General features: G+C 42.8%; 1 protein-coding gene across 5 annotated transcripts in view; it reads right to left on the minus strand.

Moving 5' to 3' along the window:
• Nucleotides 1-24,817, minus strand: part of LOC110535706 (rho-related BTB domain-containing protein 2) — a 97,732-nt gene that overhangs the window by 21,635 nt on the left and 51,280 nt on the right. For all 5 annotated transcript variants that reach the window (XM_021620891.2, XM_021620893.2, XM_021620892.2 and 2 more), the window contains 4 exons: nucleotides 16,064-16,249; nucleotides 14,007-14,808; nucleotides 13,431-13,650; nucleotides 4,777-4,895 (listed from right to left, as the gene is read on the minus strand). In XM_021620891.2, coding sequence (XP_021476566.2) covers nucleotides 4,777-4,895; nucleotides 13,431-13,650; nucleotides 14,007-14,808; nucleotides 16,064-16,249 — 1,327 coding nt within the window. The remainder of the gene's footprint in view (nucleotides 1-4,776; nucleotides 4,896-13,430; nucleotides 13,651-14,006; nucleotides 14,809-16,063; nucleotides 16,250-24,817) is intronic.

The following is a 24,817-nucleotide window of genomic DNA, read 5'->3' on the forward strand; positions in this document are numbered from 1 at the left end:
CCCTTCCTATATTGTTATAGGCGAGGATGTGAGGACGACGGTCCGATGTCAGAATGGTTCAGATAAGAACTACAGAATGAAGCCAACATCAGCGTGAGCTTTGGTTGCGAATGGTATGAACGTTGAACTCTTATTCACTACAGAAGTGATACCTCCTAGTTAGCAACAGCAGCTGCAAACGCAGGTTAGGAAGGAACAGACAGAGTATTCCGTCTACCACACAACGACGTTACTACAACGTATATAATTTACCAGCAGAGACATTCTTTAAAGGACTCAGTTGGGAAACACGGCCTTCCATCTACCACCAACCTACCGAAGCGCAGCTCAGAGTAAATATTTATTGCATTTTCCTTTTCCAAATGGGCGGTAATTTAGAATGCATAAGATTCTGTATTTACGATAGCACAGCTTCACCCTTTCAGATGAGACTGAATTAAGATGACGATTAATATTGACTGCTATTGATGTAAAATATTACTAGGTCTTTAAGAGTTTATTCGGAAGATAACAGCTCTATAAATATTATTTTGTGGTGCCCCGACTCTCTAGTTAATTACATTTACATTATTAGCTCAATCAGGTAATATTAATTACGGAGAAATTACTTTATAGAATAGCATGTCATATCACTTAATCCGGCATAGCCAAAGACACGACACCTGTGTTCTAGCTGTTTTAGTGTTCTACTATATATAGCCTGTTGTGTGTTCCTGGATTGTTTCTCATGTACTGCTCATGGGTAGCTCTATAAAGTGAATGCATGTCATGTTACATCGTTGTCTTGGGGGCAAATGTCAAAGGAAAAAGAGCTCCCTTTGCGATACATACTGTCTGCTACTCTACCATCTCTCTCAGCCTCCCTCAATAGCCTCTTCTTGATCAGATGAGGCTGTAAAATGACAGTATGTTGATACCAGGCAGGAATGCAGGCGGTATGTGTGGTTAGTGCTGTGATATGATATTCTCACGATTCCTCTTGTCCAGCAAGTATGTGTAGACAGGAAATGAAACAGGAAGTCCCGAGGTGAGTCTGCTCAGACGCGGAACCCTGTCTGCCTGCTGCTTTAAGCCACTCATCTGGCTGTACTCCAGGCCAGTACTCAATGTATTGTCAGTTAGCGTGGCAGCTAACTCTGTGAGCCCTTAGAGGTGAAATAGGTTAATAGATCGGAGTGCAGAATAAGGCTGTTACGGTGACCGTATTACCGCCATAACGTTTAGTTACGGTAATTAGGCTTCTCCAAGCTCTGATGCTGCTGATGGTCATTAGTAGCCTACCAAACTGCCTGGAACTCCGCACTCTATTGTCCCTCTAATCACTGTGACATCAATGCAAATTTAATCAAACACTTCTATAGGCTATGTAATTGTGTGAGAAAACAGAGTTTTGATGGCCTCTATTAAAAAGGGGGGGTTCCCATCAGCTTTCTATAGGCTAGGTTTACAAAATATTATTCATCAACTTTTCTAATATTAAGCACATTGATTCGCTATAACACAGGAACACAGCGTACCTGGCTGGCATGAAAACGAACCATGGGAAAAGTGTCCTCTATTCGCTATTTAAGTGCATAGATGACATGTATTTTTTTCTCATGCCCCTGTTCCGAGACAGATGCATGATAATGGTTCATTCTAAATCAAAACAAATTTCACACATATTATTGTGAATTAAATTTAATTAAGAACAGTTTGATGGGTGACAATATTAGCCTATCACTTGTGAATGATGCCCAGCTTGCGCATTATTAAGGCACGAAACAGTGCAACAATTTTTTTTGCAACTTTTTCAAATCATACTCGCCCATAGGCCTATATGTTTTATATCACAACTAAATGGCCAAAAAACGTCTTAAAATTAAGCACATTAATCCGCTTTATAACCAGTGTAAAGCTTAACTGGCTGTGCATAAGTTTCAAATTTGGAGAAGATAATTTTCACCATAAAAATGCACCTTTATAATAAAGCATTACATGCATAATGGCATTTGCAATCACTTTCAGAACAGTGTTTTCCTGGTAAAATTGGGTGCAAAATTATTCAGCCCCCTTAAGTTAATACTTTGTAGCGCCACCTTTTGCTGCGATTACAGCTGTAAGTCGCTTGGGGTATGTCTCTATCAGTTTTGCACATCGAGAGACTGACATTTTTTCCCATTCCTCCTTGCAAAACAGCTCGAGCTCAGTGAGGTTGGATGGAGAGCATTTGTGAACAGCAGTTTTCAGTTCTTTCCACAGATTCTCGATTGGATTCAGGTCTGGACTTTGACTTAGCCATTCTAACACCTGGATATGTTTATTTTTACATGCGCACACACAGAGTATACAGTGCCTTGCGAAAGTATTCGGCCCCCTTGAACTTTGCGACCTTTTGCCATATTTCAGGCTTCAAACATAAAGATATAAAACTGTATTTTTTTGTGAAGAATCAACAACAAGTGGGACACAATCATGAAGTGGAACGACATTTATTGGATATTTCAAACTTTTTTAACAAATCAAAAACTGAAAAATTGGGGGTGCAAAATTATTCAGCCCCCTTAAGTTAATACTTTGTAGCACCACCTTTTGCTGCGATTACAGCTGTAAGTCGCTTGGGGTATGTCTCTATCAGTTTTGCACATCGAGAGACTGAAATTTTTTCCCATTCCTCCTTGCAAAACAGCTCGAGCTCAGTGAGGTTGGATGGAGAGCATTTGTGAACAGCAGTTTTCAGTTCTTTCCACAGATTCTCGATTGGATTCAGGTCTGGACTTTGACTTGGCCATTCTAACACCTGGATATGTTTATTTTTGGACCATTCAATTGTAGATTTTGCTTTATGTTTTGCATCATTGTCTTGTTGGAAGACAAATCTCCGTCCCAGTCTCAGGTCTTTTGCAGACTCCATCAGGTTTTCTTCCAGAATGGTCCTGTATTTGGCTCCATCCATCTTCCCATCAATTTTAACCATCTTCCCTGTCCCTGCTGAAGAAAAGCAGGCCCAAACCATGATGCTGCCACCACCATGTTTGACAGTGGGGATGGTGTGTTGCTTTTAGGCCAAACATAACGTTTTGCATATTTGCCAAAAAGTTCAATTTTGGTTTCATCTGACCAGAGCACCTTCTTCCACATGTTTGGTGTGTCTCCCAGGTGGCATGTGGCAAACTTTAAACGACACTTTTTATGGATATCTTTAAGAAATGGCTTTCTTCTTGCCACTCTTCCATAAAGGCCAGATTTGTGCAATATACGACTGATTGTTGTCCTATGGACAGAGTCTCCCACCTCAGCTGTAGATCTCTGCAGTTCATCCAGAGTGACCATGGGCCTCTTGGCTGCATCTCTGATCAGTCTTCTCCTTGTATGAGCTGAAAGTTTAGAGGGACGGCCAGGTCTTGGTAGATTTGCAGTGGTCTGATACTCCTTCCATTTCAATATTATCGCTTGCACAGTGCTCCTTGGGATGTTTAAAGCTTGGGAAATATTTTTGTATCCAAATCCGGCTTTAAACTTCTTCACAACAGTATCTCGGACCTGCCTGGTGTGTTCCTTGTTCTTCATGATGCTCTCTGCGCTTTTAACGGACCTCTGAGACTATCACAGTGCAGGTGCATTTATACGGAGACTTGATTACACACAGGTGGATTGTATTTATCATCATTAGTCATTTAGGTCAACATTGGATCATTCAGAGATCCTCACTGAACTTCTGGAGAGAGTTTGCTGCACTGAAAGTAAAGGGGCTGAATAATTTTGCACGCCCAATTTTTCAGTTTTTGATTTGTTAAAAAAGTTTGAAATATCCAATAAATGTCGTTCCACTTCATGATTGTGTCCCACTTGTTGTTGATTCTTCACAAAAAAATACAGTTTTATATCTTTATGTTTGAAGCCTGAAATGTGGCAAAAGGTCGCAAAGTTCAAGGGGGCCGAATACTTTCGCAAGGCACTGTATTTCTTGCACAGAAGTTGACCAGTAGAAAAATAAGCAAATAATGGCACGGAATTCTAAGCAAATCTTGTCTGCTAAATGAAACAGTGTAGCCCACAGCCAGATGGCATCACCAGATGAGGACCTAACATAAGGACAACTCATAGTATGCGATTCTGTTCTTCTGAAATAGACTACATTTTCTTCATGCCATGTTTCTTTAGACCTGCCTAAAATAAATAAGGGATTTATTGTGATGGTGTAGGCTATATCAAATGGATTTATTCTACGTTTTAAAATGTAGATGTTCCAAAGGTCTGGATCAGTAGCTTGTAGGCTATGTGTGGAAGCCAGGAGATGCTAAACATGTTTAAGCTAATTAACAGGTCAATTACCGTGAGACCGGCAGTTATTTGCTTGACAATCACCAGCTCATGTGTCCAACACAATAATAAGTTCCCCACACATTTAGCTTTAGCTAACACTTTGATATTTCTCCTACTGCTAGGTTCAACTGGGAAATGTGTGTCTGGTTTGACATTGTAACCCCAGCATATCTCTCTCTTAAGGGCAAAAAATCTAATTGTGATTTCATTTAACCAAATATTGCGATTGGACTTGAACTGTGTTGCTCGAGTGACAGGGGGCGAGGCTTGGTGTGTGTGGGAAGCAGCCGCAAGAGGAGAGAGGGAGACGTCGAAAAGAGCAAACCATAAAAATGGACGTTACACATGGCTGAGTGGCGTTTGAAAATATTGCCTGCAATATGGATCTCTTGCGATATGGATATTGCGTATATCAAGATTGCAATTTCGATGTGCATTTCCATTATTTGTGCAGTCTGACTCCTGACTCACCTCCTCGATGTAGCTCTCCATGAAGGATCCCCGGAACATGGCCGCCATCCAGTCGCAGCTGGAGATGAGCAGGGGCTTGTGGGCCGGCAGGTATCCATCGTCCAGGTGGAACACCACATCTAAAACCAGGGGGAGGGAAAAGACTGAGCACTCATCTCGGAGTGAGCCACAGAGTCGAGGCTACAGAAAGACGGGAAGACAGATGGACAGACACAAACACAGACAAACGCAGACAGACAGATGCACACAGAGACATAGAGAGAGGTAGACAGAGCATGACAGAAATCGACAAATGGGAGGGATAGGGTGGCACACAGTGACAAGCAGAGTTTAGATACTAAGTTTGAAACCTATATATACACACACTTGAAGGGCTTGAACTGTCCCTTTATTCTGTTGGAGGCCGAAAGATGTCCTTCTAAAGAAGAAGCATTCTATAAAAAAATCTAGACCAATCCCTAGGGCAGACCTATAGGCCTCACCAATCTTCATAGGGCATAGAAACCACTAGAGCGTGTAAATAATTTATATTCAGGAGGTACACTACATGACCAAATGTATGTGGACACCTGCTCGTCGAACTCATCTCATCCAAAATCATGGGTATTAAATATGGAGTTGGTCCCCCATTTCCTTCTATAAACAGCCTCCACTCTTCTGGGAAGGTTTTCTACTAGATGTTGGAACATTGCTTTGGGATTTGCTTCCATTCAGCCACAAGAGCATTAGTGAGGTCGGACACTGATGTTGGTCGATTAGGCCTGGCTCGCGGTCAGTGTTCCAATTAATCCCAAAAGTGTTTTATGGGATTTTTATGAATAATGACTAAATGATGTATACATTTAACATAGAACTATAACTAAACAGAATACTACTCTGTCACTGTATGAATGTATGAATCTTATTATAATCATAACACTGAATATAATGTGTGTAGTTTTAGTCAAGAATTAGAACAAGGACTTTCTGTTCCTTGTTAGAAACGAATGGAGCTATCGTCAGACCGGCTGGAATACTGTGTTCCTTACAGGACATTCTGTCCCCACCCAGGGAGGGGAGAGACCTTGGGCTTGTAGTAGATTGTTTAACAGGTGGCAGACAATGTGAGAAGGCTTGTGAACTATATTGCAATTGTATCTGAGAGTAGGAGGGACATTTATGATGAAATGTGAGGTATATAAACCAATGTACATGCTATTATGAGCAGAGCTCTCGAGAATAAACGCTATTGGCTAATTTTGGTGGCTGGTATGTCCATTTTATGCAAATAAGAACCTTACAAATTCTTAGAAACGGACAGAGTGTTTAAATTGAATTGGTTAATGAACGCATAAGAACTAAATTCATCTAACAGTGTTCGATGGGGTTGAGGTTAGGGATCTGTGCAGGCCTGTCAAGTTCTTCCACACCGATCTTTACAAACCATTTCTGTATGGATCTCGCTTTGTGCACGGGGGCATTGTCATGCTGAAACAGGAAAGGGCCTTCCCCAAACTGTTGCCACAAAGTTGTAAACACAGAATCGTCTAGAATGTCATTGTATGCTGTAGTATTAACATTTCCCTTCACTGGAACTAAGCGGCCTAGCCAGGACCATGAAAAACAGCCACAGACCATTATCCCTCCTCAACCAAACTTTACAGTTCCAGATCCAACAATAATATCAAGTGCCTAGAAATCCTGGGCTTAAAAACAAAAAGTGTCATTGCACACTGATAATTCATGTTCTTTTAAATCTACCATTTGGATCCCTCTGTAGCCTCATAGAGCATCTAGACAATTTTTCAAACCTCTCTGGATTACAATAAAATTATGATAAGTGTACTATATTTAAGCAATAAGCCCCGAGGGGGTGTGGCATATGGCCAATATACCACGGCTAAGGGCTGTTCTTATGCAAGACACAACGCGAAGTGTTTGGATACAGACCGTAGCAGCAGTATATTGGCCATATACCACACCTCCTCGTGCCTTATTGCATAAATATACGACAGCTGTCAGCCAATCAGCATTCTGGGCTTGAACCACCCAGTTTATAATATGCATTGGATCACAAAACAATACAACTTTCACATTAGCTTGTAGTTTACCAATAAAATGGTCTGATGGTGAAGTGGAAATACTCATTCAATCATATCCCGAAAGAAAAAAATGATCTCAATACAATACATTTGAATAGAAAGTTAGCAAAAATAGTTAAGGTCTTGCTACAGTCGAAAGGAAAATACATTTTTTTGGAAAACTCACCCTGATTAACTCTTAGTCATATCCCAGTTTACCCATTTGCTTATGGCCTTGCATGCACCTAGAAACTTGTTTTTGAAATTATATGAGCAAAAAAGTTTCAATTTGACTTGGAACGGCATGCCAGACACCTTGGCAACGATTACAGCATCGAGCCTTGGGAAGGACGCTACAAGCTTGGCACACCTGTATTTGGGGAGTTTCTCCCATTCTTCTCTGCAGATGCTCACAAGCTCTGTCAGGCTTGATAGGGAGCTTTGTTGCACAGCTATTTCCAGGTCTCTCCAGAGATGTTAGATTGGGTTCAAGTCAGGGGTCTGGCTGGGCCAATCAAGGACATTGAGACTTGTCCCGAAGCCACTCCTGCGTTGTATTGGCTGTGTGCTTAGGGTCGTGGTCCTGTTGGAAGGTGAACCTTCGCATCAGTCTGAAGTCCTGAGCACTCTGGATCAGGTTCTCATCAATGATCTCTCTGTACTTTGCTCCATTCATCTTTCCCTTGATCCTGACCAGTTTCCCAGTCCCTGCCTCTGAAAATCATCCCCACAGAATGATGCTGCGACCACCATGCTTCACCGTAGGGGTGGTGCCAGGTTTCCTCCAGACGTGACACTTGGCATTCAGAACAAAGAGTTCAATCTTGGTTTCATCAGACCAGAGAATCTTGCTTCTCATGGTCTGAGAGTCCTTCAGGTGCCTTTTGGTAAACTCCAAGTGGGATGTCATGTGCCTTTTACTGAAGAGTGGCTTCCGTCTCGCAACTCTACCATAAAGGACTGATTGCTGGAGTGTTGCAGAGAGGGTTGTCCTTCTGGAAGGTTCTCCCATCTCCACAAAGGAATTCTAGAGCTCTGTCAGAATGACCATCGGGTTCTTGGTCACCTCCCTGACCAAGGCCCTTCTCCCCCGACTGCTCAGTTTGGCCGGGCAGCCAGTTCTAGGAAGAGTCTTGATGGTTCCAAACTTCTTCCATTTAAAAATGATAGAGGCCACTGTGTTCTTGGTGACCTTGAATTCTGCAGAAATGTTTTCGTACCCTTCCCCAGATCTGTGTCTCGACACAATCCTGTCTCGGAGCTATAGAGACAATTTCTTCGACATCATGGCTTGGTTTTGGCTCTGACATGGACTGTCAACTGTGGGACCTTATATAGACAGGTGTGTGCCTTTCCAAATCATGTCCAATCAAATTAATTTATCACAGGTGGAGTGGACTCCAATCAAGTTGTAGAAACATCTCAAGAATGATCAATGGAAACAGGACGCACTTGAGCTCAATGTTGAGTCTCATAGCAAAGGGTCTGAATACTTATGTAAATAAGGTATGTTTTTATTTTATACATTTGCAAACAATTTCTAATAAGCTGTTTTCGCTTTGTTATTATGGTGTATTGTGTGTGGATTGCTGAGGATATTTTAATTATTTAATCCATTTTAGAATAAGGTTGTAACGTAACAACATGTGGAAAAGGTCAAGGGGTCTGAATACTTACCGAAGGCACTGTATATTTTGAATATGAACTCAGAGGGTAGAAACAATGAAATAGTAAAGCATTATCCCTTTCATTAAAGGCTTCAGTCATCCAAAAGTTATAATTAAATCCGACCTGGTTCTTTAGCAGACTACAAAGAATGTCTCACCCCATGTTCAAGAATGCCCTTTATTCAGATTACAACCTCTCACTTTTGGTTATTTGAAAATGTAATTAGCTCCAAAATATTGCTATTTTTAAAACAAGCCATAGAAAGTTGGTTGCAATTTCAGTTTAATCCACCAGAAATGACAGAACATTTATTACAACAAATATTATGGTTAAACTAAAATATACTAAATGAAGCTGGTTGAGAGAATGCCAAAGTGTGCAAAGATGTCATCAAGGTGGCGACTTATTATATATATATATATATTTTGATTTATTTAACAATGTTTTGGATACTACATGATTCTATGTGTGTTATTTCATAGTTTCAATGTCTTCACTATTTTTCTACAATGTAGAAAATAGTAAAATAAAGAAAAACCCTGGAATGAGAAGGTGTGTCCACACTGGTACTGTATGTACAGTTGAAGTCTGGGGTTTACATACACCTGAGCCAAATACATTTAAACTCAGTTTTTCACAATTCCTGACATTAATCCTAGTAAAAATTCCCTGTATTAGGTCAGTTAGGATCAGCACTTTATTTTAAGAATGTGAAATGTCAGAATAATAGTAGAGAGAATGATTTCTTTTAGATTTTATTTCTTTCATCACATTCCCAGTGGGGCAGAAATGTACATACACCCAATTAGTATTTGGTAGCATTACCTTTAAATTGTTAAACTTGGGTCAAACGTTTCGGGTAGCCTTCCACAAGCTTCCCACAATACGTTGGGTGAATTTTGGCCCATTCCTCCTGACAGAGCTGGTGTAACTGAGTCAGGTTTGTAGGCCTTCTTGATCGCACACGCCTTTTCAGTTCTGCCCACAAATTTTCTATAGGATTGAGGTCAGGGCTTTGTGATGGTCACCTCAATACCTTGACTTTGTTGTTCTTAAGCCATTTTGCCACAACGTTGGAAGTATGCGTAGGGTCATTGTCCATTTGGAAGACCCATTTGCAACCAAGCTTTAACTTCCTGACTGATGTCTTGAGATGTTGCTTCAATATATCCACATAATTTTCATGCCTCATGATGCCATCCATTTAGTGAAGTGCACCAGTCCCTCATGCAGCAAAGCACCCCCACAACATGTTGCTGCCACCCCCGTGCTTCACGGTTGGGATGGTGTTCTCCGGCTTGCAAGCCTCCCCCCTTTTCCTCCAAACATAATGATGGTCATTATGGCCAAACAGTTCTATTTTTGTTTCATCAGACCAGAGGACGTTTTCCCAAAAAGTACGATCTTTGTCCCCATGTGCAGTTGCAAACCGTAGTCTGTCTTTTTTATGACGGCTTTGGAGCAGTGGCTTCTTCCTTGCTGAGCGGCCTTTCAGGTTATGTTGATATAGGACTCGTTTTACTGTGGATATTGATACCTTTGTACCTGTTTCCTCAGGCACCTTCACAAGGTCCTTTGCTGCTGTTCTGGGATTGATTTGCACTTTTCACACCAAAGTACGTGCATCTCTAGGAGACAGAACGTGTCTCCTTCCTGAGTGGTATGACAGCTGTATGATCCCATGGTGTTTATACTTGCGTACTATTGTTTGTACAGATGAACATGGTACCTTCAGGAGTTTGGAAATTGCTCCCAAGGATGAACCAGACTTGTGGAGGTCTACAATTTTTTTGGGGGGGCTGATTTCTTTTCATTGTCCCATGATGTCAAGCAAAGAGGCACTGAGTTTGAAGGTAGGCCTTGAAATACATCCACATGTACACCTCCAATTGACTCAAATGAGGTCAATTAGCCTATCAAAAGCTTCGAAAGCCATGATATCATTTTCTGGAATTTTCCAAACTGTTTAAAGGCACAGTCAACTTAGTGTATGTAAACTTCTGACCCACTGGAATTGTGATACAGGGAATTACAAGTGAAATAATATGTCTGTAAACAATTGTTGGAAAAATGACTTGTGTCATGCACAAAGTAGATGTCCTAACTGACTTGCCAAAACAAAAGTTTGTTAACAAGAAATTTGTGGAGATATATATATAAAAAAAAAAGAGTTTTAATGACTCTAACCTAAGTGTATGTAAACTTCCGACTTCAACTGGATTTGATATAAACTCAACGAAAAAAGAAAAGTCCTCTCACTGTCAACTGCGTTTATTTTCAGCAAACTTAACGTGTAAATAGTTGTATGATCATAACAAGATTCAACAACTGAGACATGAAATTAACAAGTTCCACAAACATGTGACTAACATAAATTGAATAATGTGTCTTTGAACAAGGGGGGGTTAAAATCAAAGTAACAGTCAGTATCTGGTGTGGCCACCAGCTGCATTAAGTACTGTAGTGCATCGCCTCCTCATGGACTGCACCAGATTTGCCAGTTCTTGCTGTGAGACGTAACCCCACTCATCCACCATGGCACCTGCAAGTTCCTGGACATTTCTGGGGGGAATGGCCCTAGCCCTTACTCTCTGATCCAACAGGTCCCAGACGTGCTAAATGGGATTGAGATCCAGGCTCTTCACTGGCCATGGCAGAACACTGACATTCCTGTCTTGCAGGAAATCACACACAGAACGAGCTGTATGGCTGGTGGCATTGTCATGCTGGAGGGTCATGTCAGAATGAGCCTGCAGGAAGGGTACCACATGAAGGAAGAGGATGTCTTCCCTGTAACGCATACCGTTGAGATTGCCTGCAATGACAACAAGCTCAGTCCGATGATGCTGTGACACACCGCCCCAGACCATGAAGGATCCTCCACCTCCAAATCGATCCCGCTCCAGGGTACAGGCCTCGGTGTAACGCTTATTCCTTAAGCAATAAACGAGAATCCCACCATCACCCCTGGTGACACAAAACCGCGACTAGTCAGTGAAGAGCACTTTTTGCCAGTCCTGTCTGGTCCAGCGATGGTGGGTTTGTGTCCATAGGCAACGCTGTTGCCGGTGAGGTCTGGTGAGGACCTGCCTTACAACAGGCCTACAAGCCCTCAGTCCAGCCTCTCTCAGCCTATTGTGGACAGTCTGAGCACTGATGGAGGGATTGTCCATTCCTGGTGTAACTCGTGCAGTTGTTGTTGCCATCCTGTACCTGTCCCGCAGGTGTGATGTTCGGATCTACCGATCCTGTGCATGTGTTGTTACACGTGGTCTGCCACTGCGAGGACGATCAGCTGTCCGTCCTGTCTCCCTGTTGCGCGGTCTTAGGCGTCTCACAGTACAAACATTGCAATTTATTGCCCTGACCACATCTGCAGTCCTCATTCCTCATTGAAGCATGCCTAAGGCACGTTCACACAGATGAGCAGGGACCCTGGGCATCTTTCTTTTTGTGTTTTTCAGAGTTAGTAGAAAGGGCTCTTTAGTGTCCTAAGTTTCCATAACTGTGACCTTAATTGCTTAAGCTGTTAGTGTCTTAACGACCGTTCCACAGGTGCAAGTTCATTAATTGTTTATGGTTCGTTGAACAAGCATGGGAAACCGTGTTTAAACCTTTTACAACGAAGATCTGTTTAGTTATTTGGATTGTTACGAATTATCTTTGAAAGACAGGATCCTAAAAAGGGACGTTTCTTTTTTTGCTGAGTTTATATATTTACAAAGCAAACATATGGGGGATTGAAAATGAAGCAGACAATTACATTGATGAAAGCCACAATCTATTTGCTACAATGATCTGCTCCCTAAAAATACAAAAATCAACTTTACAATTGGCACTATGAATTGGGGCAGGTAGCATTCTCCTGGCATCCGCCAAACCCAGGTTTGTCTGCCAAACTGCCAGATGGCGAAGTGGGATTCAGCACTCCAGAGAACAGTTTCCACTGCTCCAGAGTCCAATGGCAGTGAGCTTTACATCACTCCAGCTGACGCTTGGCATTGCGCATGCTGATCTTAGGCGTGTGTGTGGCTGCTCGGCCATGTAAACCCATTTCATGAAGCTCCCGGTGCACAGTGCTAACGTTTGGAACTGAGGACAAACGATTTTTACTCGCTATGCGCTTCAGCACTCAGAGGTCCCGTTCTGTGAGCTTGTGCGTCCTACCACCTCGCGGCTGAGCCGTTGAAGCTCCTAGATGTTTCCACTTCATAATAACAGCATTTACAGTTGACCGGTGCAGCTCTAGCAGGGCAGAAATTTGACTTACTGACTTGTTGGAAAGGAGGCATACTATGACGGTGCCACGTTGAAAGTCACTGAGCTCTTTGGTAAGGCCATTCTGCTGCCAATGTTTGTCTATGGAGATTGCATGGCTGCGTGCATTTTTTTTACACCTGTCAGCAACAGGTGTGGCTGAAATAGCCGAATCCACTAAATTCAAGGGGTGTCCACAGACTTCTGTGCATATTGAAAAAGAAAAACCCACGGAAACAGACACAATGACTATAAAATAAGGATTGTGATATGCCAGCTGATGGTAGAAAAGTCAACAGTTACTTTAGAGATGGTATAGGACTCTCACCTTGAGGTAAACGCTATAGCCAACATGCACACACACGAACCAGAAATAAGTGGCGTAAAGAAACATGGGCATGGCACACATACGGAGAAAGCAGCGAAGCTCAGCGACACATATTTAGATCGATGACACCAAATGAAGGACAGGACACAAACAAAAGATTGAAGATAGGAAAAGCAATATCTTGGCCACAGATCCAGATGTCTGAATTCATGGGAAAATATTGGAATAAAGTGGGAATGCTAAACGTGCTGTTCACACACACACACACAAACGCACGCAAACGCATGCACACTAGCTCTGAGAACGCAGTATGTCAAGGCAAGTGGGGGCAGTGTGTTTACCGGCGAAGGTACCCTTGCTGAGGCACTCTTTGATGCGGTTGGCTCGGCGGACATGGAAGGCCTTGGTGATCTCCTGGTTCATGAAGCTTTCACGGTTCAGCACGTTGGCCACCATCATCCTCAGGTCAAACACCTCCAGCAGCTCGGCGATGGTGGCCACCTGCATCAGGCCCCCTTGGCTCTCGTCCAGACTGCCTGTGTACAGGTACTGCAGCACCGCCTGGAACCACAGCAAAGTTGAAAAAATAATCAACACCCTCTCGGAATTGAGTATTAAGCCAAGCAGTGGTATAAATTAAGTTAATAAACACCATTTGATGTGTTTGGATTAACTTCACTTTAATGACCTTTAATTCTCCTTTAAAATGTCTTTGTTGCCCTAAAATGTGTTATGGTTGGAATGACCAGTGGGGGACATTCTTCACAGTGAACTAAAATGATTATACAACCCTGGAACAGTGATGGGAATGGGAACCTCACGGTGTAGCTGGTTTTGCATGATTTAATATAGTGATTTAGCAGACGCTATTATCCAAAGCATCTTGCAAGAATTGTTTTGTTGGTATCTGATCTTACCTGGAAGGGTTCTTCCTGTATGAGGCCGTCCATGGAGACCACAGTCATGAGGCGAAGTCGCCCCGTCTCAGGATCAGCTATGTGCTCCAGGTACACACTCAGGAAGCCCCTCCCCCATCCCGAGAGGCCACGGCCGGCTCCCAGGGGCCCCAGAGGGCACTGGCTCCTGGCGGGGAGGGCGTTATCACTTTTGGAAGTCCTCAGGGAGCCCTGCTGGAGCATGGGTGGCCGTTTGAGTCCCCTGGCGCCCCCCTCCCCCTCCTTATCGATGTCCAAGCTCTTCGTGCGCCCCGCCTGCTCTTTGGCCCCTCTCCTGCTCTGCTCGTCCTCCTCCCCGCTCTCAGCTCGCTCCTCTCCCTCCCAATCTGACTCAGTAGCCAGCAGGTCCAGGGTGAAGAGGTCATAGAACTTGGAGCAGGATGTGGCCAGGTAGACTTTGTGTGCGAAGACGCGCGTGGCACCGCCCTGGAGAAGGAAGAGGACGTCGGCGCACAGCGACTGGCAGAAGAGGGAATCAGGGGCCTCTCCATCGATGGGAGGGGGGTCGGGGATGCCAACCACAGGGCGAGGGGGACGGGGAGGCAGGAACGGTGCCTGGAGGAGGGGCCGCTGGACTCTCTTCAGGTGGGACTTCCAGAACTGGAGGTGGCGGCGGGAGATAAGGGCAGAACGGATAGCATTGTCGAACACATCCTTTACCCCAAACTGGGCCACGATGCTGGTCTCAAAGTAGGGAATGCCCAGCTCCTTTGCCACCTCGTGGCCTCTCTCTGGAGGTAGGATATCTGTTGGCTTGATGGGTCTGAGGACAAAGGGAGAGGGTTAGAGAATTAGCAGAGAGATAGATATCTAATGAAATGATTGTGCTATAACTGTGCTATCGTGGGCTGTAACTGAGTCAAGAATGTATTAGACAATAACAAGGAAAGAAACTATGGACAGACAGAAGGCTGGACAGGTATGTTTGCGATTCAATCAAATGCCAAACATCCAGCCAATGGATGTGATGGGACTGCTGCGGTCAAGGTGGTCCAGACCTGGGTTCAAAAACTATTTTAAGTATTTCAATTACTTTCAAAGAGTCAAATATTGCCATGTATTTGAAAATACTGAAATACACAGACAAGTGTATTTTCAAACACAAATATTTAAATACTGCATTTGTTCCCTGGTCTGTTTTGTCCTAGGGGATACTTGAGATATATTTGGAAACAAATATTGTTGGCTATTTGAAAATAGTTTCAAATAGTAGGTCTATTTCTAGGAAATGATTTGAAAATACTTTCAAATACTTCAAATAAAAGTAGTTGGATTCGGGCACATTACTTGAAAATCAAAACATAAAATAAGAAAGTAAATATGCTTATAATGGCGCCGGAGGGGATGGGTGACGATTTACCAACTGTGCTATTGTGTGTGTTTTTTCGTACATAATGTCGCTGCTACCATCGCTTATGACCAAAAACAGCTTCTGGATATCAGATCAGCGATCACTCACCTTGAACTTCACCAACAAGCTATCATGTTCAAACACACCAAGACAGTCGTGAAGAGGGCATGACAAAACCTTTTACCCCCCCCCTAGGAGACTGAAAAGATTTGACATGGGTCCCCAGATCCTCTAGAAGTTCTACAGCTGCACCATCGAGAGGATCCTGACCAGTTGAATCACCGTCTGGCATCCGACCGTAAGGCGCTAGAGGGTAGTGCATACTGCCCCCCCGTGATTTTACACTGCTGCTACTCGTTGTTTATTATCTATGCAGGCACTTCACCCCTACCTACATGTACAAATGACCTCGACTAACCTGTACCCCCGCACATAGCCTCGGTACTGTTATTTTCTTGTGTTACTTTTTATTTTTTACTTTAGTTTATTTAGTAAATATTTTCTTAACTCTATTTCTTGAACTGCATTGTTGGTTAAGAGCTTGTAAGTAAGCATTTCACGATAAGGTAACCTGTTGTATTCAGCGCATGTGACAAATACGATTTGATTTTAAACCCAGGTCTGACATGGACCCGTCTCAGGAAGACCAGGGTGATTGTGGTCTTACTTGGCTAGGGGTCTGCGGGCGCGGTTGACAGCCTCCAGGTCGGCATAGCGCAGGTCCAGCTGGCAGCCCACCAGGATGATAGGGGTGCGGGGGCAGAAGTGCTTAATCTCAGGGTACCACATGGTGCGGACGTGGCGCAGGGAGTTGGGGTTGGCCAGGGAGAAACACAGCACCACCACGTCAGACCTGTGCCACACACAAATAAGAGAGGAGGGCGAGATAGTTGGGGAAAGGAGGGAGGGGGTAAGAGAGAGAGAGAGAGAGATGGAAGTGCATTCCTGGAGGTCAAAAACATGTCTGAAAAGAGTCTGCACTAGTGCTGCTAGGCACAGTGAATATGGATGGCGACACTGAGCGGGCTGGGGTGTGAGGTCATAGGGTTGTGTGTGTGTGTGTGTCATGTCTACAGGCCTCTGAGGCTGGTGGGCTATGAAGCCCCTTTCTATCTCTTATGTAAGCCCACTAAGGCTGTAAGGCTGCCAATGCCACAGAAAGTGGCTAATAATAGAGCAACACACACACACACACACACACAAACAATAGCTACAGTGCAGCATCAGCTACTTACTTCCTCAGCCAGTCAGTGCGATGGGCCAGGCGGACAACAGGACTTAAGGCTGTTCTCAACCACTAGTGTCTCTGAGGCACGGCTCTGACGGGCATGTGAGTGTAGCTTCCCATATGTGAATGAATATGCCAGCTACCACATAACCAGCACAGCACAGCACTAAGGGAGCCTCTCCACTCTTCCCTGATTTCAGACTAAACAGAGCACTCCGTTATAGTGCCAATGGAAATGGACTTCAGTAAAGATAAATAGGCTAATTGTTATATTTTATTGGGATTTATCCGGGGTCAAAACATGGAATTCACTAAATATATTATTATAATTTGAATCAATAAGTAGGGCTGTGACGGTCATAGAATTTTGGATGACAGTAATTGGTATAATGGCATAATTGGGTGGACCATTGCGAGTGTATCTATAGGAGCGAAGAGGGAATTAAAAGCAGGAAGTCAAAGAAGGAAGTGTATCCATCAATATGTACTGATAATATTGTTGATTCAACTCAGACATTACAAAAAATACATTCCATTGCATGAGCCTCATAAGTCAACATAATTAGAATTAACATTCTACATTTCAGCACGGAGCAACAAAGTGTTAGTACGTTGTTAAGATTCCATGTTACCGCAGAAATGGACTCAACTGCAGGAATGTCCCGCTGACCCGTCTTCAGTCAGCTGTTCGTTCCATAATCATTGGTTACACAGTTATACAGTAATTATGCCAGCCCTAAGGCCAACAACCATGGTCAGATTAATGTTTTTCAAAAGGGTTATTAACCCATAAGTGTCAAAATCCTGTCTAAGCTGGCAGGGGAGTGTGTGTATGTGTGTGTGTGTGTGTGTGTAGGGGGGGGGGGGGGTTCTACTAAGCTATATGGCAGCCTTTCTTAAAGTATGGGTTGCGACATGTCAGAGTAAATGTATAATTATTTCATGAAATGATATGGCCAAGTGCAACTGCACTCTCTGTTCAGTGCGCTCTGATTAGCAGCGTTTTCTCTACTCAGTTTGGCAGCTGCGTCAGTGGACGGGAGATCCCAATGTGCTTCGAGGTTTACCTGATGTTTTTTTCTGCAGTTTTTTTGAAGATCACTCCGCAGTACTGTCATACAGCAGCAGATGATGGTGCGCCATCAGCCACTTGCCGTGTTCAAGACAACTGGGTACTCGGAAAAATACGAGGTCAAATCATGATTTCAGTGATCTTCAGGTTGGAAAGTTGTAGCTATAGAAAGAGGCCGAGTTGGATGACCGTTCAAATTGATTTGACCCAGTTGGAACTTGTTTTTTTCCCCTCAGAGTTCCCAGTTATATTTGAACACACTGAAGCTGAATGTGGGAGATTTCCGAGTTCCTGGTTGTTTTGAAGCGGCAACTGAATTGTCATTCCCACTCGCCTTCCCTCACCGCTGTCATCAAATGGACTCAAGCTAGCAACAAGTTCTGACTGAGCCCAACTGTCATGAAACGCAAATACAGCGATGAGTTTCTCTCTCTTGGTTTAATACACACATTGAGAAATAACGAGGAGCGCCCAATGTGTTTTGTGCGGGTTAGTGCTGAATGAGTCTCTCAAAATGGAACAAATTAAAACGACACGTCCCGACCAAACATCCACAGCATGACGGTCAACCCAGGGAGTTCTTTCAGGACAGGGCAGAATGCTTCAGGAAACAGTGCTTCGACAGTGGATGACTAAATCAGGTGATGGTAAGCAGAAATAAGGGAGTACTATCTCTCATAGTAGTCGATGTGAGTTTCTCTTTCAAACAATCTCCTTGTACACAGCTAATAGCTAGCTGGCTAACGTTAGCCAAAGCAAGCTAGCTAGCTATTGATAGTGAAATCATAAGTAACAGTACATATGAAGATGAAACATGATCAGGCCTACTGTATAAATTATTGTTGAAAACAAGTCTAGGTTGGAACTGTTGCTGTTTAAATACAAGTCATATTTTTGATTCTGAACTGCTATAAACTGCAAGGTGGTTTTTGAGGCTAACACACACACAGTTCTGGGTTGCTGATCTACAGCAGGAAGCGGTCTCCTGCCTGGCTGAGAAAGCAGTAGATGTTCTGACCTAGTTTGGCACCACATACTTATGTGAGACAGGGTTCTGGATTCTGGCATACTTAAAAAAAACAGCACAGAAACAGATCCAATGCTGAGCATTACCTCAGGGTTGCACTGTCAAAAACTAAGCCCAGAATAGACACGCTTGTTGAAAACTTCAACCAGTCGCACACCTCTCATTAGGACTGTGTGCGCGTGTGTGTTTTCCAGTTTCTGAAAGAAAATGATTTCTTTGTTTTTAATAGCAACAGTTCCAACCTAGACAGATATGTAAGAGTGTTTTTTAATGGGGAAAAACAAACATGAATAGTTAATTAAATGGGTATTTCATTTCATTGTTATTTGTCTATATTGCATTTGTTTTAGGCAATGAAATATACCAATATTTGCATATAGTTGCATGTTTTCATAAGCTTGCGTCCCAGGAAAAACACAGACTTTCTCATTTGGTTCTCAGGCTGAACAAGTTTAAGAACCCCTGGTATATGTAATTGTTTAAGTATGTCATACCAAGGATCATTTAGCTATTTTATTTTGAATTTGAAAACCCCTTGAAGTATCAAACAAAAAAAAGAAAGTTTTTGTGAGAACACCGATTTTCTGGATGTCTCATGGTCTGACAAACACAGCTCTAGCTCTGTCACTTTTCACCGCAGATGCGGTGACATAGGCGTATCCAATGCAAAAAAAAAAAAGAGGTATCTCTAGCTTAAACTGACATATTTATGGGGATTTTTGTATTATGCTAATTCGATTTCGGTGGGGCGCGGACATCAACCTTAGGGGTTAAGACGATAATGGAAGATGAAACATTCGGGGATGAGCTCAAGTTCTACTGAAACGTAACCGGTCAACAGAGTCAACTAGGTTTAAACAACTAGGTAATGCACAGCCAACATGATAAAAGCTAGAAGCTAGATAGAGTCGTCGGCAAAATAGGCAAAAGAATAACACCTGTTCCATAGACCACATCTTAACTTCCACCAATATGTAACCTATGGAAAATTACACCTTCTCTAAATGTTCGACGTAATCCTGTGCTAAACCATGACATCATAGGGCTAGTATTGACACAGTACGCACAAGTACACACACAAACAGGAATTCCCATTAGCATCCTGTCAATGTGTCATTTCCATGGCTCAGACTGCTTTAATCTATGTTAGTGTGTTTGTGCTTTTGCCCTTGTGGTAAGGGTTGTGACTCTCCCTGCATCTGTCTGATGAATCTGTCCATGTGAATGTTCATACGTCCATGTATGAGTCAGAGAGGAGAAGACAAAACACGCTGACACACATTGGGAGTCTATATAGCTCACTGAAACCGTTGGCCAATCATTTACCAACTACACGTGAATAAGAACTATTAGGAGGATTTTTGTTGAAGTTTCGTCTGGGTACAGATCTAGGATCAGCTTCCCCTCCCCCAAACCTAACCTTAACTATTAGTGGGGGGAAATCCAAAACTGACCCAAGTTCAGCATCTAGGGGCAACTTCACCCTACTCTGTCATTGTCAAGTCAATCTACAAAGGTCAGCAGGGCTGCTAGCTAACATTATGTAACCAAAGCTTGGTGTTAAATGTTTTAACAGGATATAGAGTGAGGCTGAGCTCAAACTCCTGACTGACTGGCTGACTGCTTGGTGTATACACAACCCAGCAGAGATCCCTAGATACAGACACACACTTCCCACTGTTATTAGAGATTTTGCAAGCACTATGTCACTCCATAATGGTGACAGAAGTGTTAATAACTCACCTATTTAGTCATTGGAGTGACATACTGTGGGCATTAAATCAATAATAGGCTAACTTCTTGATAACGTCTTGATACAAATAAATAAGTAATAAATAAATTAGTAATTGAGACTATAATATATACATACATACACATATTACCACTCCAAAGTTTGGGGTCACTTAGAAATGTCCTTATTTTTGAAAGAAAAGCACATTTTTTGTCCATTAAAATATCATATTGATCAGAAATACAGTGCAGACATGGTTAATGTTGTAAATGACTATTGTAGCTGGAAAGGGCAGATTTTTGTATGGAATATCTACATAGGCATACAGAGGCCCATTATCGGCAACCATCACTCCTGTGTTCCAATTGCACATTGTGTTAGCGAATCCAAGTTTATCATTTTACATGGCTAATTGATCATTAGAAAAACCTTTTGCAATTATGTTAGCATGGCTTAAAACTGTCTCACTGTCAACAGTGAAGAGGAGACTCGGGGATGCTGGCCTTCTAGGCAGAGTTCCTCTGTCCAGTGTATGTGTCCTTTTGCCCATCTTAATCTTTTATTTTTATTAGCCAGTTTGAGATATGGCTTTTTCTTTTCAACTCTGCATTGAAGGCCTGCATCACAGAGGTGCCTCTTCACTGTTGACGTTGAGACTGGTGTTTTGCGGGTACTATTTAATGAAGCTGCCAGTTGAGGATTTGTGAGGCATCTGTTTTTCAAACTAATGTATTGTCCTCTTGTGCACCGGGGCCTCCAACTCCTCTTTCTATTCTGGTTAGGCTATTTAAAAAATATATATAATTATTATTATTTTTAAAATTTTACCCCGTTTTCTCCCCAATTTCATGGTATCCAATTGTTTTAGTAGCTACTATCTTGTCTCATCGCTACAACTCCCGTACGGGCTCGGGAGAGACGAAGGTTGAAAGTCATGCGTCCTCTGATACACAACCGCACTGCTTCTTAACACAGCGCGCATCCAACCCGGAAGCCAGCCGCACCAATGTGTCGGAGGAAACACCGTGCACCTGGCAACCTTGGTTAGCGCGCACTGCGCCCGGCCCACCACAGGGCCCGCCACAGGAGTCGCTGGTGTGCGATGAGACAAGGACATCCCTACCGGCCAACCCCTCCCTAACCCGGGCCGTCGCCCGGGCCAATTGTGCGTTGTCCCACGGACCTCCCGGTCGCGGGCGGTTACGACAGAGCCTGGGCGCGAACCCAGAGTCTCTGATGGCACAGCTGGCGTACAGCACCCTTAACCACTGCGCCACCCGGGAGGCCTGGTTTGCGTTGTTCTGTGAAGGGAGTAGTACACAGCGTTGTACAAGATCTTCAGTTTCTTGGCAATTTCTCGAAAGGAATAAACTTAATTTCTCAGAACAAGAATAGACTGACGAGTTTCAGAAGAAAGGTATTTGTTTCTGACCATTTTGAGCCTGTAATCGAGCCCACAAACGCTGATGCTCCTGATTCTCAACTGGTCTGAAGAAGGCCAGTTTTATTGCTTCTTTAACCAGTTAGAGCTCTAGGGGCGCTATTTCATTTTTGGATAAAAAACGTTCCCGTTTTAAGCGCGATATTTTGTCACGAAAAGATGCTCGACTATGCATATTCTTGACAGTTTTGGAAAGAAAACACTCTGAAGTTTCAGAATCTGCAAAGATTTTGTCTGTAAGTGCCCCAGAACTCATTCTACAGGCGAAACCAAGATGATGCATCACCCAGGAATTAGCAGAATTTCTGAAGCTCTGTTTTCCATTCTCTCCTTATATGGCTGTGATTGCGCAATGAATGAGCCTACACTTTCTGTCGTTCGCCCAAGGTCTTAGCAGCATTGTGACGTATTTGTAGGCATATCATTGGAAGATTGACCATAAGAGACTACATTTTCCAAGTGTCCGCCTGGTGTCCTGCGTCGAATTCGGTGCGCAATTGCCAGCTGCTTCTACTTTACCATTTGATTCAGGGGAGAAAGCATGTGTCCAAGAACGATGTATCAATGAAGAGATATGTGAAAAACACCTTGATGATTGATTCTAAACAACGTTTGCCATGTTTTCAGTCGATATTATGGAGTTAATTTGGAAAAAAGTTCGCGTTTTGAGGACTGAATTTTCAGATTTTTTTTGGTAGCCAAATGTGATGTATAAAACGGAGCTATTTCTAATACACAAGGAATCTTTTTGGAAAAACTGAGCATCTGCTATCTAACTGAGAGTATCCTCATTGAAAACATCAGAAGTTCTTCAAAGGTAAATTATTTTATTTGAAGGCTTTTATGTTTTTGTTAATGTTGCATGCTGGATGCTAACGCTAATGCTAACGCTAGCTAGCTACTTTTACACAAATTATTGTTTTCCTATGGTTGAGAAGCATATTTTGAAAATCTGAGATGACAGTGTTGTTTACAAAAGGCTAAGCTTGAGAGATGGCATATTTATTTCATTTCATTTGCGATTTTCATAAATAGTTAACGTTGTGTTATGCTAATGAGCTTGCTGATAGATTTACACAATCCTGGATACAGGGGTTTTTTCATAGCTAAACGTGACGCAGAAAACGGAGCGATTTGTCCTAAACAAATAATCTTTCAGGAAAAACTGAACATTTGCTATCTGAGAGTCTCCTCATTGAAAACATCTGAAGTTCTTCAAAGGTAAATTATTTTATTTGAATGCTTTTCTGTTTTTTTGTGTAAATGTTGCCAGCTGAATGCTAATGCTAAATGCTACGTTAGCCATCAATACTGTTACACAAATGCTTGTTTTGCAATGGTTGAGAAGCATATTTTGAAAATCTGAGATGACAGTGTTGTTAACAAAAGGCTAAGCTTGAGAGCTAGCATATTTATTTCATTTCATTTGCGATTTTCATGAATAGTTAACGTTGCGTTATGGTAATGAGCTTGAGTCTGTATTCACGATCCCGGATCCGGGATGGGGAGATCAGAAAGGTTAAGGACAACAGTTTTCATCTGTTCTAACATAATTGCAAAAGCGTTTGCTATTGATCAATTAGCCTTTTAAAACGATAAACTTGGATTAGCGAACACAAAGTGCCATTGGAATATAGGACTGATGGATGCTGATAATGGGCCTCTGAACACCTATGTAGATATCCCCCCCCCCCCCCAAAAAAAAAAATCTGCCGTTTCCAGCTCCAATAGTCATTTACAACATTAACAATGTCTACACTGTATTTCGGGTCTATTTGATGTTATTTTAAATAGACAAAAAATGTACCTTTCTTTCAAAAACAAGGTCATTTCTAAGTGACCACAAACTTTTGAACGGTGTGTAAATATATATACACCCTATGATCAAATAACAAACCCTATGAAATACTCTTGTACAGAGAGAGGACAGTGTGAGCATACTTATAAGTAGTTGATTGGGGGAAGTTAGGAACCAATATACACAGGCAGTTAGGAAAGCAAAGGCTAGCTTTTTCAAACATAAATTTGCATCCTGTAGCACTAACTCCAAAAAGTTCTGGGACACTAAAGTCCATGGAGTAAGAGCACCTCCTCCCAGCTGCCCACTGCACTGAGGCTAGGAAACACTGTCACCACCGATAAATCCACGATAACTGAGAATTTCAATAGGCATTTTTCTACAGGTGGCCATGCTTTCCACCTGGCTACCCATACCCCGGTCAACAGCCCTGCACCCCCCACAGCAACTTGCCCAAGCCTCCCCATTTCTCCTTCACCCAAATCCAGATAGCTGATGTTCTGAAAGAGCTGCAAAATCTGGACCCCTACAAATCAGCCGGGCTAGACAATCTGGACCCTCTCTTTCTCTACAAGCACATTCATCTTCTGCACATCTATCACTCCTGTGTTTGATTGCTAAATTGTAATTATTTTGCCACTATGTCCTATTTATTGCCTTACCACCCGTATCCTACCTCATTTGAACACACTGTATATAGACTTTTCTATTGTGTTATTGACTGTATGTTTGTTTATTGCATTTGTAACTCTGTGTTGATGTTTGTGTCGCACTGCTTTGCTTTATCTTGGCCAGGTTGCAGTTGTAAATGAGAACGTTTTCTCAACTAGCCTACCTGGTTAAAAAAGGTGAAATAAATAATACTAAAATAAAATAAGGGTGCTTGCATGGGGTGGCATGGCGATCTGAGGGTGGGTTTAGGGCAAGATGTTGAGCCCCACAGCGCCCAAACAGACGGGCAGAGAACAGCTGAGCTGGCACTGTGCTATCAGCTGACTGCAGGCTGGCTGAGCACACACAGACAATGAGTCACTGACAATTTGAAAAGGAGCAGAGCCACACACACACACAGCCGCGCACGCATGCACACTCTCTGTCACTCAAAACATCCTGCTCTCATTGT

Source organism: Oncorhynchus mykiss, chromosome 11 (genome assembly GCF_013265735.2).
Source record: "Oncorhynchus mykiss isolate Arlee chromosome 11, USDA_OmykA_1.1, whole genome shotgun sequence".
Lineage (NCBI taxonomy): Eukaryota > Metazoa > Chordata > Actinopteri > Salmoniformes > Salmonidae > Oncorhynchus > Oncorhynchus mykiss.